Genomic DNA, 17,644 nt, shown 5'->3' on the forward strand with positions numbered 1-17,644 from the left:
TATTTCACATCCTGAAAGGTGATGCTGTGAAAGTGCTGCACTCAATATGCCAGCAAATCTGGAAAACAAAGCAGTGGCCACAGGACTGGAAAAGGTCAGTTTTCATTCCAATCCCAAAGAAAGGCAATGCCAAAGAATGTTCAAACTACCACACAATTGCACTCATCATCTCACACACTAGCAAAGTAATGCTCAAAATTCTCCAAGCCGGGCTTCAGCAGTACATGAACCGTGCACTTCCAGATGTTCAAGCTTATTTTAGAAAAGGCAGAGGAACCAGAGATCAAATTGCCAACATCTGCTGGATCATCGAAAAAGCAAGAGAGTTCCAGAAAAACATCTGCTTTATTGACTATACCAAAGCCTTTGACTGTGTGGATCACAACAAACTGTGGAAAATTCTGAAAGAGCTGGGAATACCATACCACCTGACCTACCTCCTGAGAAATTTGTATGCAGGTCAGGAAGCCACGGTTAGAACTGGACATGGAACAACGGACTGGTTCCAGATTGGGAAAGGAGTACATCAAACATCAAGGCTTTATATTGTCACCCTACTCATTATATGCAGAGTGCATCCTGTGAAATGGCAGGCTGGATGAAGCACAGACTGAAATCAAGATGCCCAGGAGAAATATCAATAACCTCAGATATGCAGATGATACCACCCTTATGGCAGAAAGTGAGGAAGAACTAAAAAGCCTCTTGATGAAAGTGAAAGAGAAGAGTGAAAAGGTTGGCTTAAAACTCAGCATTCAGAAAACTAAGATTATGGCATCTGGTCCCATCACTTCATGGCAAATTGATGGGGAAACCATGGAAACACACTTTATTTTCTTGGGCTCCAAAATCATTGCACACGGTGACTGCAGCCATGAAATTAAAAGATGCTTGCTCCTTGGAAGAAAAGCTATGGCCAACCTAGACAGCATATTAAAAAGCAGAAACATTACTTTGCCAACAAAGGTCCATCTAGTCAAAGCTATGGTTTAGCCAGTAGTCATGTATGAATGTGAGAGTTGGACTGTAAAGAAAGCTGAGTGCTGGAGAATTGATGCTTTTGAACTGTGGTGTTGGAGATGATTCTTGAGAGTCCCTTGGACTGCAAGGAGATCCAAACAGTCCATCCTAAAGAAAATCAGTCCTGAGTATTCACTGGAAGTTTGATGCTGAAGCTGAAACTCCAATACTTTGGCCACCTGATGTGAAGAACCGATTCATTGGAAAAGCCCCTGATGCTGGGAAAGATTGAAGGCAGGAGGAGAAGAGGATGACAGAGGATGAGATGATTGGATGGCATCACCGATGTGGTGGACATGAGTTTGAGTAGGCTCCGGGAGTTGGTGAAGGGACAGGGAAGCCTGGCGTGCTGCAGTCTACGGGGTCGCAAAGAGTCAGACACGACTGAGCAAGTGAACTTAACTGAATCATCCTGTCTCCTGGAAAACCTTTCACCACAGAGATTGATATCAGGTTGTATTTTAAAGCAGGCTGAAAAAGAAAGCCATTAGCCTTTTTAAACTCTTAATTTAGGATCCAAATACATTTTAATTTATTGATTAATTTTATAATCTTTTCTTTTTCAAACTGTACACTGAATAGCTTAGTAGAGGCCTTCCATTCTCTCTGCCTTATTGCCAGAGGGTTTTCCTCCTTTTCAGCCTCACTATGATCTATGCAAACAGCTACTAACTGAAGGAGAGCTTATCATAAAGGGGAATATCCAGGCCTGAGTTTTTAAATTCAGAAAATGAGAGGATTATTTTGTCTGGGAGAGGCATACTTTGTATGCTCTGGCTATGAAATGTCAGTTTGTTTTTTTTTTAAATTAAAATAACAGGGAGGCTAAAGAAACCATAAAAACAGTTTGATCACAGTCCTACAATTTTCAAAGCCATGTCCTTTTCTGTACAGCTTTATTAAGAGATAAAGCAGATCTGAGTTTGTGTGAAAGAATAGCAAGTTTTATCCAACCTTTCTCTGCTTCATTATTGGCTTTAGTTTGTATCTTTGTATTTGAATAGAGAACACAAATTTTAATAGACATATGACTTTGTATACTGAGTTTTTGAAATAAGACTAAAAGTAGAAAATAATATACCTAGGAGAATTATATTGTATAGGCGAGTTATGTAAATACTGACAGCAAGAAGTGTTTTATTAGGTATGGGCAGGAAATGGGTGTTAGAAAGCTCCATTGTAAATGATGGAGTTTAGTGGAAGTCTGTAAATCTTTGCATTTGTACTCTGATTAAGAAATATCAGCGAGCATTGAATTGTTAGAGAATTATCGTTGTTTCTCAAGCCTTTTTGTGTAACTTAGAACTGGTATGTGTTACTGGCTCAGTCGTGTCTGACTCTTTGCAGCCCCATGGACTGTAGCTTGCCAGGCTCCTTTGTCCATGGGATTCTCCAGACAAGAATACTGGAGTGGGTTGCCATTCCCTTCACCAGGGGATTTTCCCGACGCAGGGATCGAACCTGGGTCTCCCGCATTGCAGGCAGATTCTTTACCAGGTGAGCCAACAGGAAGTAAAGTCTCTCAGTTGTGTCCGACTTTGTAAGACCCCATGGACTGTAGCCTACCAGGCTCCTCTCATGGGATTTTCCAGGCAAGAGTACTGGAGTGGGTTGCCATTTCCTTCTCCAGAGGATCTTCCCCACCCAGGGATCGAACTCAGGTCTCCTGCATTGTAGGCAGACACTTTACCATCCGAGCCACCAGGGAACAGAGAAGCTAAGTCAAATACAGAATATAGATAGAATAATTTCTTTCTTTGTCCCAGAGCACCATGCTCTGATGTGAAGAGCTGACTCATTTGAAAAGACCCTGATGCTGGGAAAGATTGAAGGTGAGAGGAGAAGGGGACGACAGAGGATGAGGTGATTGGATGGCATCACGGAATCAGTGGACATGAATTTGAGTAATCTCTGGGAATTGGTAATGGACAGGGAGGCCTGGTGTGCTACAGTCCATGCAGTCGAAAAGAGTTGGACATGACTGAGTGACTGAACTGAACTGAACCATGCAATAGTTATATACTTTTACTGTAATTCTTCTTCAGCTTGTGTACAGTGGGACCAGAAAGGGAAGCCAGCGTAACAGAGGGCAATAGAATTTGGAGACCTGAACCCTCAGTAAAAGAGATCAAATGGGACTGACTTTGGAAGAATTGGCTTTGGGATAGTTAAATTAGAGAGTAATAATAAAAGATGTAGATATGCTGCTACTGCTGCTGCTAAGTCACTTCAGTCGTGTCCGACTCTGTGCGACCCCATAGACGGCAGCCCACCAGGCTCCTCTGTCCCTGGGATTCTCCAGGCAAGAACACTGGAGTGGGTTGCCATTTCCTTTTCCAGTGCATGAACGTGAAAAGTAAAAGTGAAGTTGCTCAGTTGTGTCCGACCCTCAGCAACCCCATGGACTGCAGCCCACCAGGCTCCTCCATCCATGGGATTTTCCAGGCAAGAGTACTGGAGTGGGGTGCCATTGCCTTCTCCGGTAGATACGCTAATGATACTTTATTCCCCTTTAGTTTTCATTTATTTTGCCAGTTTTTTTTTTTTTTTTTTTTAATTCTTTCAGGAAACACCCACAACATCCAGTGATATTTGAATCAGAGAATATGCAAGAGTTCTTCACGTCTCTCGTCTCCTATTAATGGAGACTCATACAATTTTGAAGAAAAGTAGCTAAATGTTATTTTTTCTGTCTTTCTTTGAGATCGCTCAGTCGTGTCTGACTCTTTGCGACCCCATGGACTGTAGCTTTGCAGGCTCCTCCATCCATGGGATTTTTCAGGCAAGAATACTGGAGTGGGTTGCCATTTCCTTCTCCAAAATATTATTTTTAGACTAAGAGAAATGTTGAGGCTTGGGAGAAACCAACATGATTCTGTAAAGCAGTTATCCTTCAATTAAAAAAAAAAGATTGTGTTAAAGAGGTACTTATAACTGGGAAATAAATTATTACAAACCATTTGGGAAGCCATTTAGCAATATGCACCTAGAAGCTTAAAATATTTGTGTCTTTGACCTAGGAAATCTATTTCTGAGGATTTATAGTAAGGAATTAATCCCATTACAGGCAATGGAGTTTATCACAGTACTAATTATTTATTGAAAAAATGGGAAACACTAAATGTTCGACTATCCGGAAGTGGCTAAGGAAACCGCAGTCAATCAATTGTTATGTAGCCATTGAGAATGTTTACTAGGAGTATAAAATAACATGAAAAGTGCTTTTGATATAATTCAGTGAAGAAGCTACTGTGGTGTATTCCATATTCAATATGATTATAAATTGGTAAAATATACATATGCTTGTATATTAAAACATAGGCAATGATTTATATTATTTATGTTTAGATGATGAAAATATATAATTTCACTTTCTTTTATAGCAGTTTCAAAATTTTCTTTAATGATTATATATTATTTAAGTAGTGGGGAAAAAGAATGAAATCCTCCTACCCTCCTACTAAAAACATTACTTTCCTTACAGCTTTAAACAGCAGTCATAAAAGTCAGTCTTCAAGCCTTCGAATAAGATTTGCATAAGAATATTATGCAGCATGGATTCTCTACCAGAAGAATTTTTTGTGAGGTAAGAGATGGGCTGACAAAAACTGACTGTAGGTGTTACATTCTAAAAACACAACATTTGCCTTTCTCAGAAAATTTTGAGAAGCTAGTGTGAATGAGATACCCTTATATTTCAAGACAACTTAACAGTTTTTTAGTAGAGGATGTAAACTGGGTAAAATCTAATTTTAAAAGATTTCTCTAAGGACTTAGACCCTGACTCAATAGCTAAGAGTTGATGTGCCATAGCTTGCCACACTGGGGACATTCACAACAAAGTAATGTTTTATTTATCATTTAACAAGCATTTAAATAGATTTGGGACTTCCTTGGTGGCTCAGATGGTAAAGAATCTGCCTGCAATGTGGGAGACCTATGTTTGATCTCTGGGTCAGAAAGATCCCCTGGAGAAGGGAATGGATACCCACTCCAGTATTCTTGCCTGGAGAATTCCATGACCAGAGGAGTCTTGCTGGGTATAGTCCATGGGGTCGCAAAGAGTTGGACACGACTGAGAAAGAAACACTAAATAGACTTACTTTCTGCCACACATTGTTTTGAATGCTTTTACAAACTTTAACCCATATAAACCTCATAACAACTCTAAGAGGGAATGCTATTATTTTTTCCATTTTATATAAAGTATCCTTAGTATAACACAGAAGACTACTAAGTGGTTCAACTGGGCCTAGGCTAAATGTCAATCTCTCCCCTCCAATTAGGGAAAGTTCATCCTGCTTAGACCTTTCCCATAAAATAGCAAAGAGCTGGTTAGTATTGGAGGTCTCCTTCTCACCTTGCCCTATCTCATATAATAAGCAATGTGTTGTTTTTGCAAATATTTAATTACCTCCTTGACACTTAGGGAATAAGACTAAAATAAAATATCTGTACTTAGATAGCATCACTGACTGAATGGACATGAATTTGAGCAATCTCCTGGAGATAGTGAAGGACAGAGGAGCCTGGTGTGCTACAGTCCACGGGGTTGCAAAGAGTTGGACATGACTTAGCAATTGAACAACAACTTAGAATTATAATATAGTCAGAAGATATATAAAAAGTTGTTTTATATTTAGGCAAAATGCATGCATAAGTATTATAGTAGAAATGCTGTGCCTGTATATAGAATGAAACACTAATTGATGGGGGGGTTCAGTGGGTTTTTACAAGGTGACATTTGGACTGAGCTTTAAAGGATAAAGATAGCTTTTGATGAATGTAGAAGCAGGGCACATGGGAGGTTGTTTAGCTGAGGAAACAGCAAGAAAAAAGTATTTAAGATAAATTATTGGGGAGGAGTTTGACTCCTGATGAGTTAGCTTTATTTTGTTCAGAGTTATGAGAAAAGGGGCAGAGGAGAAGTAAAGATAGGTTGAAGGTTTGTAATGATCACAAGGAAATATGTACTGTTAAGTAACATGGAGATCACAAAAGGAGAACAGTTTTAATGTGTGTTGAGAAAGTAAGTGAGGACAGATAATGAGTTCAACTTTAGCTATGAACAGATTGAGGTGTTGCTAAGATAGTCTTATGGAGATTGTCAAATAGGTGGATGGAAATATGTAGCTGTAACATCAAAGAACAATTAAGGTTGCAGATACAGATTTGTGAATCATTGGAATGGGTTATTATTTGAATTCATGGAAGTTTGCTTACTTATTTGTTGGTATATTCATACATTCAATAAATATTTGAGTACCTACTTTATATCAGATGTTGAGCTGGAGACTTGAAGGTAAAAATAGTGAATAAGAAGAACCTGATTCCTATTTGAGGGTGTTTATTCATGGGCATAAATGAGATTGATTTAAATAGAAAATGTAGTAAGAAGAAAGAGGGCTAAATATGGAACATTACTATATGCTATATATGTATATTTCAGGTTTATTATTATAGCAAAATTTCAGCTTTTCCTAGCAGCAGAGTAAAGTACACAGATGGTAGAAGTAGCAGAAGAGCAAAAAAAAAAAAATACTAGTCTTGCACTTTGTTTTAGCTTTGCTGCTTTCTAGTGTATGACTTCTCTGGGCATTAATTTACCCATCAATAGAATAAAGTAGATGCCATATATGACCACTGGGGTACTGTCCTGATCTAAGACATGGGGAGCATGGTTTGATAGTGTTAACATATGCAGTTCTATGTAAATATTATTAAAATAATATTAAGGTAAATGAAAGGAAGAGGGCTAGCCAGTGGTACAAACTGATAAGTGGACAGCTGAGGGGCTAGGAGAAGAAACAATAGCAGCAAAGGATGTAGAGGTTTTCAAGGAGGGTTGGAATATATGATGTATTATGTTAAATAATACAGAAAGGGTCACTAAATGAGGACCCAAGACAAAGCTACTGGAGTAGCAAATAGAATTTCATTAGCAACTTTTATTAGAGCACTTTTAATGTTGTGGAGCAAGTGCAGATTAGTCAAATTTTCACATCAAAATTTGTTATGGAACCGATGGAACATATCGAAGCTCATGTTCCACACTTTTGTTTAAGAAGTTCTGAAGTAGGGTTTGGACATCTGGATGTTTCCAGAGCTTCACAGATAATTTTAATATGCATTAAAATCTGGGACTGAGAACTACTGGGTTAAGGAATAAATGATCCTGAAGTGGAGTCAACAGGTATAATATACCTTTCAAGAACATTTTGTACTCTCTCAAACCTTAACAGGCTTCGGAAGACTGCTTAGTATTTTTCATTCCTTGATAACACAAATGCCTTGTGTTCCCTTTGGAATGGGGCTTAGAAGTGCAGGAAAAAATGGTTAACAGGTTTCTTTTTACCATGACATTTTAAAGGGCACTGACTCCTGTTGTGAAATATTGTTTGTGTGTATAAATCAGCTTTTGTTGTAATGTTCACTGTGTAGACAGTTCTATACTGTTTATCTGTCCCAGTTTTCCCTGACAAAATCAGTTAGCACATAGTGGATGATAAATGATTGTCAGTCAAATGAGTATATAAATGTAAAGTGAAATAGGATATTTACAAAGTACAATTCTGAATAAATCAATTGTACAAAGTACAATTCTGAATAAATCAGTTGAGGTTTCTCCCTCAGTTTTCTCTCTGCTAGAATATAGAATTAAGCAGATTATATAAATCATATATGACCCTATGTTATGGTTCTCAGATCTTGTGTCATGGTTCTGTATGCAGGCAAAAGCAATTTTATAAATAAATTTTTGGTTCAATAAACAATACTGCATATGTTCACATTTCAAGTACATGTCAAAAGCAAAACTTGTTATTCCTTTCTACAGAAATAGTTAAATAATTTCTAAATATGATACTGTTCTATTTCAGTTACAAAAGCCACTTTGGAAAACCAGATAATCTTGATGCTAAGAAGCTGGAAAAAAAAACTGTGTAAGATAGACACTTCCCAAACCTTAATTATTTTCATAAACACACACACACCTGCACACACAAAATATCAATCTTTTTTTTCCTTTACACTGAAACAGTGCTATAAAGTTAATTTTTCCCATTATTTTGATATATTGTGTGTTTGTTAAAGATGAAAATTTTTTTTACATCAGTTTTCTGTTCTCTCTGCCACCATCCAGTAAGGACTTGGAATAATTTCTTTTCTTTGTCGTGAGTCCTTAAAGAGAGATAGCATGTACCACTATTACCAGGCTTTGGTACGTATTGTTTACACTTTTGAAACTTTCAGGCAAAAATTCATATGTTAGAGTCTTTACTAATACAGGCAAAAATTCATCAAAAATTTTTAATTGTGTTCTTTCTAAAGAGATGCTCTGAATATACCTTTCTTTTTCATTTAAAATAGGCATCTTCCTCTGGAAGAGCAGGCTACAGAGGAAACCAAGAAAAAGATAGACAAATCAACTGATCAACTGGTAAGAGAAAATTTAGTTAACTAATGTTGTGTAAGAATAGAATACTAAATCTAATCAGTTTAATTATCTGCTAAAAGTTTTCCTACCTATGTGGTCATCACTAAATCTTTTTTTCATAATTGATATTTGTGTCTCAAAGTTATTATAAACATCCATCCTCACTGTAAGTTAAAATTAGTAGATAAGTGAATTGACTTGCCCATAAACATCACAATAATCAGTTTTAAGATATCTCTTATTTATCCTTTTAAGCAAAATTCAAACAAGATGAACACTATATACATAGCAAGAAAACATACACAAAGAATTTTATTTAGTAAGAAATTTCGTTGATGTGTTTCAGAAGTTAATTCTTTTTCCTGTTTTTATTTTTACTATCAGAACCTCCAGTTCTAAATGAATAACTTAATTATACACTAATACAAAGTGCTTGTTACCAGCAACAATAGACTTTATAGTAGATTAAAAGATACATTTGTGAATGCCATATGTATTTATATTTAGTGAAGCCTTGATGAGAGATGTTTGTTTGATAGATTCTTTTTAATGCAGTTTTTACTTTCGACATAGTTTTATACAATGAATGATGTCCACTTGTTAATAAAGTTTATAAAAGTTGTCTAGTAACTTAGAAAAATATATAAACATAACATAACTATAGTATTCACCTGCATAAGGTTATTGAAATAATGTTGCAGAGAAGATACAACATGTGCAAATATACATAGGGATGTACACTTGGTCTAGGGGGACTGGATCCAGAAAAGCCATTTCTAGATATAGATTTCAGAACACATGGGCAAAGGAGGTAGAAAGTTTAAGTTGACTTTGGCTTAGATGCTAAATCTATTTTGCAAAAATAGATTGAGTACCAACTATTTTGACAACTTTAAATTGTGTTTATAATAAGATTATTTAACAAACATGAAGCTTATAGTATTTCCTGTTGAAAACATTTTATTCATGCCATGATCTTACTTGTGTACCAATTTGATAATTAGTCTTAGATGATTCTGCAATGACTTTTGACTGCAGAATTGATCTTTACTTTGAAATACATGCACTGTTGACAATGATCATTCTTTGTAAAAGTTTGTTTGGTTATTTTTTAGAAGCTCTTTTTAATTAACATTTTGAAATATTTCAGACCTACCAATAAAATTGTAAGAATACAGTGAACACATACAGTCCTTACTGAGATTTAGCAAACTGTTAACATTTCCTACATTTTTGCATGTAAATATAATGAAGTGTACCATAAAATGCAAGATGTATTTGTTTGGTGTTGTAGGTGGTGAAGGAATCTCAATTTAAGACTCAAACCCAGAAGGGGAGAGGAGGAGGAGGAGGAGTCCTGCATTAGACCTTATTTTTTTCTGGGTAGTTCCAGGTCTATTAGAAACCTGGCAGTCAGAGTCACCCCATACCAGTGACTGTTTTGCCTTCTCAGTGACTCTACATGGCCTCTGCAGTAAAAATGTTTTTATATACATAGGTCAGTGGCTACATATTCATAATCCCAAAGTTTCAGCAGGGTGTAAGAACTGTGGTATCTTGTTAAGGTTTGAAGGAAGGCCATCATCCATCCGTTCCAGGACATTTATTCATTTCTGTTGCCCACTCGTTTCTCACAATTAATGTTAATAGAAAATTCAGCAAGACTTGACTATATAGCTATCAGTTAACCATTAATTACAGCTTTATTAAGTCTACAAGGATCAGTTCCTGAAGTCCCAAGATTATTACTATTTATTCAGCTCTGACTGAATTGAGGTTAGGTATAGATTATATTGTGCTAATTAATTATAATTTAAAGTATTACAACTGCATTCATTTTCAAATTGCTGTATGTAGTAGCTGAAGCATTAGTCACATAATGTAAAAAGCACTGTTGGAGATACTTTTCATATTATTTTGTAGAATAACCTATTTAATATTTTAAACTTAGCATTTTTTATGCCTTTAAATGGACCAATTCACTACATGCTGTGTATTTCTCAAGGGCAATCATTTTTTGAGGCTTAATTCACATTTAAGCCTAAAATCATTCATGTTTCCCATCCTGCCACAATAAAAAAAGATATAATTATTCCCATCTTTGAATCTGTGCTTTGTTTATAACTTATAAATGCGTTTATAATGGGCTTCCGTAAATTAAACCTTCTAGAGTTTTGATCTTAAACTTCTGGCTGTGTTTTACATTCCTTGAGAACAGAGAGAATGTCTTATGGGGATTTTCTGTAGTCTGTCAAAGTGATCACATATAGCATGGAAAGGTACTTTAAAAAAAAATATGTCAACTGGTTTTAATATTGGAGTAAATAAGATCATGAATAATGGTGTAAATTTTAAAAAATGTTGTCTAGGACAAACAGGAAAATGACACACCTACTGATCTTATCCCTGGTAACCTACTATTAGAAGTGAAGAAATTATTGAATGCAATTAACACTCTACCAAAAGGTGTGGTTCCTCACGTCAAGAAGTTCTTACAAGAAGATTTTTCCTTCCAAACTATGCAGGTAAGATAATAATTTGGTATTTGGGGCAGAAGTATAGCTCTCTATATATGACACACTGTGTTCCTTTACTGTCACACTACTGTCATACTCACACCACTTCTGACACTAAATATGTGGCTTTAGTCCCACACCAGTCAATTCTCCAGCATTCTCTGGGTGTCCTACAAGTCACTTCAGTTCTGACACTATCTACCTAGAGTTATCATCCAATCCCACAAGTTAAGAGCCCAGTCTAAGACTGCTCCCCTTCAGATGCCAATCACCTGTCCTCAATTTTCCCAGTAGGCTGGCTATCCATTGGCCAGTCAGTGAACACTTGTATACTCAGCTATGGTCCCTCTTGAGTGCAGTAGTTTGCTAGAACAGCTCACAAAACTAGGGGAAACACATTTACCAGTTAATTACATGATAAAGGATGTGATTTATAGAGGATACAGCTGAACAATCACATGAAGAGATACATAGGGCAAGGAAGGGTCTCAAGTTCAGGAACTTCTCTCCTTTTGGAGTTCGGGTTCACCATTCTCCTGGCATGTACAAACGGGAAGTTCTTCAAACCCCATAATCTTAGAATTTTTACAGGGACTTCATCATGTAGGTATGTTGATGTATTAATTATTAATTTATCTTCCAGCTTCCCTCTCCTCTTTAGGGGTATGGTGCTAAAAGTTCCAAATTTCTAATCATGGCTTGATCTTTCTGGTGCCCAAGTGTCCATCCAGGAGTCCACCAAGAGTTACCACTTTAGAACAAAAGACACTGTCTTCCCTGTCATCCAGGAAATTCCATGGGTTTTAGGAGCTATGTGCCTAGAACCAGAGTCAAAGACCAAATATTGGCAGGAACTGGGGACAGATCAATATTTGTATTTCTTATTACTTTACAATGACCCTTCCTCCCTCCCTCCCATCCATTCTCATTCTCTCTCTCCCTTTCCTCTTTCTGTCCTCTTCCTTCCCTTTCTTTCCTTCTTTCTTTCCTTCTTTCTTTACTATAACAGTGACACTAAGTTCTTGAAACTATCTTACATCTTATGAAGGGCTTTGGTTTCAGCTTAGACTTTTATTAATTAAATAAAATTGATGCTAGGCTTTCAAGAGTAATAGTAAGGATGTGGGTTAGTAGCTTATAAGCTATTACTAGCTTATAAGGTCTAGGGTTGAATTCTAATAATGGGCAACATACTGTTCTGGAAGAGGGAACTGCTTTCAGTTTTCCAAATTTGTAAAATGCTGATGGCTTTTTAAAAATATAAAATGTAAAGAAAATAATAAGACTTCTGGATTTTTAATGAGATAAATATTCTAGAGAATAGATTGTTGATTTGCATCTTATAGTTTTTCTAGATAATTTGTGAAGCTTTTGACACAAGATAGCCATTAGTTTGTAAATTAATGAAATTTCCCAAAGTTAAAGAAAATGATTATCTAGTCTTCTTTGTGACAGTTAATTGGGGGAAGGAGACAACACCATAGGTGTCCTGAAAAGGCCACATTTATTTTTTCTGTGCAAGAATATATTATTAATTATTTCCATGAAACAAATTAATACTATTATGATTAAAAATTCAAAAAAGCTCTAAAAATATCCAAAGACTTTATGTACAATTATAACCTTAACTGAGGTAATATACCACAAATATGAATTCTGGATTGAAATTGATGGAATAATGCCACTTTTTCCCTCTCATCTTTTGAAAATCACCTAGAAACCACAATATGAAATAGAAATCAGTAGCCTTATTATATAAACAATAGCTAATTAGAAGGTAAGAATGAAAGAAAAGTACTACTGATGGCAACAAAAAAGATAAAGTACCCAGGAAAACACTTAAGAAGTACACAAGAAATAAATTGGTGTTTCTCAAAGTTTTTTCTAAGCCACTTCCATGAACCTGTTCTGACCCTGATACTAGTCTCAAAGAATGAAAATCTATGGGGGTAGGTCTGGGAATCTGCATTGTAGCAGGTACCATGAAACACCTATTTTTTCACATTTAAGTTTTTTTTTTTTTCTTTTTTTTTTTTTTTTTTAAATTTTATTTTATTTTTAAACTTTACATAATTGTATTAGTTTTGCCAAATATCAAAATGAATCCGCCACAGGCATACATGTGTTCCCCATCCTGAACCCTCCTCCCTCCTCCCTCCCCACATCATCCCTCCGGGTCGTCCCAGTGCTCCAGCCCCAAGCATCCAGTATCGCGCATCGAACCTGGACTGGCAACTCGTTTCTTGCATGATATTCTACATGTTTCAATGTCACTCTCCCAAATCTTCCCACCCTCTCCCTCTCCCACAGAGTCCATAAGACTGTTCTATACATCAGTGTCTCTTTTGCTGTCTCGTACACCAGGTTATTGTTACCATCTTTCTAAATTCCATATATATGCGTTAGTATACTGTATTGGTGTTTTTCCTTCTGGCTTACTTCACTCTGTATAATAGGCTCCAGTTTCATCCACCTCATTAGGACTGATTCAAATGTATTCTTTTTAATGGCTGAGTAATACTCCATTGTGTATATGTACCACAGCTTTCTTATCCATTCATCTGCTGATGGACATCTAGGATTGCTTCCATGTCCTGGCTATTATAAACAGTGCTGCGATGAACATTGGGGTACACGTGTCTCTTTCCCTTCTGGTTTCCTCAGTGTGTATGCCCAGCAGTGGGATTGCTGGATCATAAAGGCAGTTCTATTTCCAGTTTTTTAAGAATCTCCACACTGTTCTCCATAGTGGCTGTACTAGTTTGCATTCCCACCAACAGTGTAAGAGGGTTCCTTTTTCTCACACCCTCTCCAGCACTTATTATTTGTAGACTTTTGGATCGCAGCCATTCTGACTGGTGTGAAATGGTATCTCATAGTGGTTTTGATTTGCATTTCTCTGATAATGAGTGATGTTGAGCATCTTTTCATGTGTTTGTTAGCCATCTGTATGTCTTCTTTGGAGAAATGTCTATTTAGTTCTTTGGCCCATTTTTTGATTGGGTCATTTATTTTTCTGGAGTTGAGCTGTAGGAGTTGCTTGTATATTTTTTGAGATTAGTTGTTTGTCCATTGCTTCATTTGCTATTATTTTCTCCCATTCTGAAGGCTGTCTTTTCACCTTGCTAATAGTTTCCTTTGATGTGCAGAAGCTTTTAAGGTTAATTAGGTCCCATTTGTTTATTTTTGCTTTTATTTCCAATATTCTGGGAGGTGGGTCATAGAGGATCCTGCTGTGATGTATGTCGGAGAGTGTTTTGCCTATGTTCTCCTCTAGGAGTTTTATAGTTTCTAGTCTTACGTTTAGATCTTTAATCCATTTTGAGTTTATTTTTGTGTATGGTGTTAGAAAGTGGTCTAGTTTCATTCTTTTACACGTGGTTGACCAGATTTCCCAGCACCACTTGTTAAAGAGATTGTCTTTAATCCATTGTATATTCTTGCCTCCTTTGTCGAAGATAAGGTGTCCATATGTGCGTGGATTTATCTCTGGGCTTTCTATTTTATTCCATTGATCTATATATCTGTCTTTGTGCCAGTACCATACTGTCTTGATAACTGTGGCTTTGTAGTAGAGCCTGAAGTCAGGTAGGTTGATTCCTCCAGTTCCATTCTTCTTTCTCAAGATCGCTTTGGCTATTCGAGGTTTTTTGTTTTTCCATACAAATTGTGAAATTATTTGTTCCAGCTCTGTGAAGAATACTGTTGGTAGCTTGATAGGGATTGCGTTGAATCTATAAATTGCTTTGGGTAGTATACTCATTTTCACTATATTGATTCTTCCAATCCATGAACATGGTATATTTCTCCATCTATTAGTGTTTAGAAATAAATACTATATTAAAACAATATGTAAAAATTTCTAAGACTTTATTAAAAAGTAAGGTATGAAGACCTGAATGGGAAGCAATAGATATAGGAAGACACAGTGTGATAGAGATGCCAATTTTCCTGAAATTAAAATTTACAAATATCACAAAATTCCAAGAAAAATAACAAGAGGGTTTTCTATTTATTAAAAGCTAATTCTAAAGTTCAAATCAGAAATTAAAGGAAGAATAGCCAAGAAAATTATGAAAGCATTGTAGAAACAAAGGGCTGGGAGTTTGCCCACTTTGATGTTAAAACTTACCGTGAAGCTCTAATAACTAAAAGATTGTGTTACTTGCTCTTGACTCTACAGACAAGTCTGGAAAATAGAAGAGAAATTCCAGAAGTAGACCCAAATATATTCAGGAATTTTATGTATAAGATAATAGGAATTGATAATACTAAAGGGGAAATGAACCGATCAGCAGTCCCAGAGGGAGATTTTAACACAGCTGTCTTAATAAGTGATAGAACATGAACACGAAGCTAGTAGAACTGTAGCAAACGTAGTCTAATTTATTTGGTCTAATTCATTTATATATGTGTAACATTGAACCCAACAGTGACAAAAAATATATTCTTTTTAAATACACATAGAATATTTACAAAAATTGACCGTGTGCTAGTTCATAAAGCAAGTCTCATCAAATTTCAAAGAATCAAAACATGCAGAGCATGTTCTCTAACATTTGTACAGTTGATTTAGAAATTAGTTACAGATATACAAACTAGAAAATCATTGTTCCTAAATTAAGATATATACCTCTAATCTAGTTAATCTAGGGGTCAAGTAAGCACATTGGACATTAGATACATTTTAGAACTAAAATATATGAAAAACATGTATCATAATTTGTGTTGTTAGATAAAAGCTGTGCTGCAAGGATTATTTGTAGCTTGAAATGCATATAGTAGAAAAAGAAGTAAGGTTGAATACCAGTCATCTAAACAAAATTCAAGAGTTTAAAGAAAGAACAGCAAATTAAAAGCAGAGTTTAAAAAAAGAATAAAGATAGCCAAATCTAATGAAATAGAATAAAACAAATGCCTGGTAAGAATGTTAAGAAAAAAGGCAAAAATAACCAAACTCATAAATAAATGAACATGAAAGCTTCAATACAAATTCCATAGTCATCTACTTTGTCTGAAGGGGATTAAGAGATACAGACTTACAGCTGTAAGATAAATAAGTCAAGGGGATATAATATACACCTAAGGAATATAGTCAATAATATTATAACAAGTTTGTATAATGATGAATGGTAACTGGTGGTATTGCAGTCGTCATTTTATGAGGATGTCATAAGAAAAATGTCAAATCACCATGTTTCACCTGAAATATGTTTATTATAAGTCAATACAGAATTTTGGTACTTACAATGGCTGCCTGGGTTGGTTTCAGGCAACCTTCTTTTGAGAATAACTAGAAAAACAAGGCAGAATCTTTCTTAGTAATGATTATTTGTGCTTTTCTTACAGATCACTTAATTCAGCTAGGGATTGAGATGATTCCAAGTTTCACTTCTGTTCTATAAATTGTCTGTTTGTGGCTTACCCTTTGTAGCAGATACTGTTGGTGCCCTGCCCATACTCCTTGGTCCCTTGAATCATTTCAGTATGCTCTGGACAGTTTCTAATTTTCAGTATCTACATCTCTATGCTTCAGGCTTTTTTTTTTTTTTTTTTTCTGAAACTGTATGCATGCATGCTTAGTCACTCAGTTGTGTCCAACTCTTTGCAACCCCGTGGACTGTAGCCCAGCAGTCTTCTCTGTCTATGGGATTTTCCAGGAAGAATACTGTGAGCAGGTTGCCATTTCCTAGGATCTACCCACCCAGGGATTGAACCCACATCTCCTGAGTCTTGTGCATTGGCAAAAATATTCTTTACCACTGTGCCACCTGGAACTGCAGAAAGCTATAATTCTCACAGAATTTTAGAGATCTCAAGGAATTAGTACTCTCCCTGACCTCAGAAAGCACAGCATCAATAAGCCTTGGGAATTACTATATAAAAAATCCCAGTTCTCTCTCTCCTTAAGTTGAATAACACTGAGGTTGAATTTTTCAATGGTTTCTGTTGTATTAACCGTAGTGAGCCACTGTGGTAACTAGCTTAATAACACACCTGTTAATTTAAAGCCTGCTTTCTCTTCCCTGATTCCCTTCTTCACTCCACTACCATTGTTCTCTGCACCTGTCAAATAAAGTACTTGCATTCATATCTTTGTGTTAGGGTCTGCTTCCAATTGGAACCAAAACAGACACTTTTACTCTAAGGGTAAATTTCTTCAGGATTCTAACCAAAAGAATAAGGTGTTTACCAGGGACCCTGTTCCTTGGTAGGTCATACACTCCCAATTTCCCTCCCAGCTCCACAACTTTGTTGAAAGCTTTGCCTAGCATTTCAACCTCTCAGCCACAACTGAATACAGCAGTTGCATTAAGAAAAAAAAGTGGCTGCAAAATCAGTCTCTTGTCTCTGGGCCTTCCTTCTCTCTTGCATGTTGGCCCCATAGATTTTAATGCCTTGGTAGTCCATTGCTTTCAAAATTAAAAAAAAAAATTGTACTTTATTCAGCTTTTTAAAGTTCTGATTGAGAGGATTGCTCTGAAACTACCTAAACTGTTTGGCAAAGGTAAAGCTTCAGTGTTATATTTTATATACCTTCTCAGATTCAAGAGATATTCTTGAGTATATGAGTTAGATGAGTCTGAAATTCAGATGATAGTTCTGAGCTCAAAATATAAATTTGGAAAATGTCAATGTGTAGACACTATTTAAAAAGATGATGCTGTATTAC

The 17,644-nt window shown here is 36.1% G+C and overlaps 1 protein-coding gene across 6 annotated transcripts in view; it reads left to right on the forward strand.

Annotated features, from left to right (window-relative positions):
* DZIP3 (DAZ interacting zinc finger protein 3) overlaps window positions 1-17,644 on the forward strand; it is a 131,686-nt gene that overhangs the window by 9,815 nt on the left and 104,227 nt on the right. For 4 of the 6 annotated variants that reach the window (XM_070368858.1, XM_005905919.3, XM_070368861.1 and 1 more), the window contains exons 2-4: window positions 4,505-4,606; window positions 8,389-8,458; window positions 10,825-10,980. In XM_070368858.1, the coding sequence (XP_070224959.1) occupies window positions 4,575-4,606; window positions 8,389-8,458; window positions 10,825-10,980 (258 nt within the window). In that variant the 5' untranslated portion in view covers window positions 4,505-4,574. Of the gene's footprint in view, window positions 1-2,367; window positions 2,518-4,504; window positions 4,607-8,388; window positions 8,459-10,824; window positions 10,981-17,644 lie in introns of all 6 variants that reach the window. The other 2 variants (XM_070368853.1, XM_070368852.1) reach the window with 1 other exon arrangement.

The sequence above is a fragment of the Bos mutus genome, chromosome 1 (genome assembly GCF_027580195.1).
Source record: "Bos mutus isolate GX-2022 chromosome 1, NWIPB_WYAK_1.1, whole genome shotgun sequence".
Lineage (NCBI taxonomy): Eukaryota > Metazoa > Chordata > Mammalia > Artiodactyla > Bovidae > Bos > Bos mutus.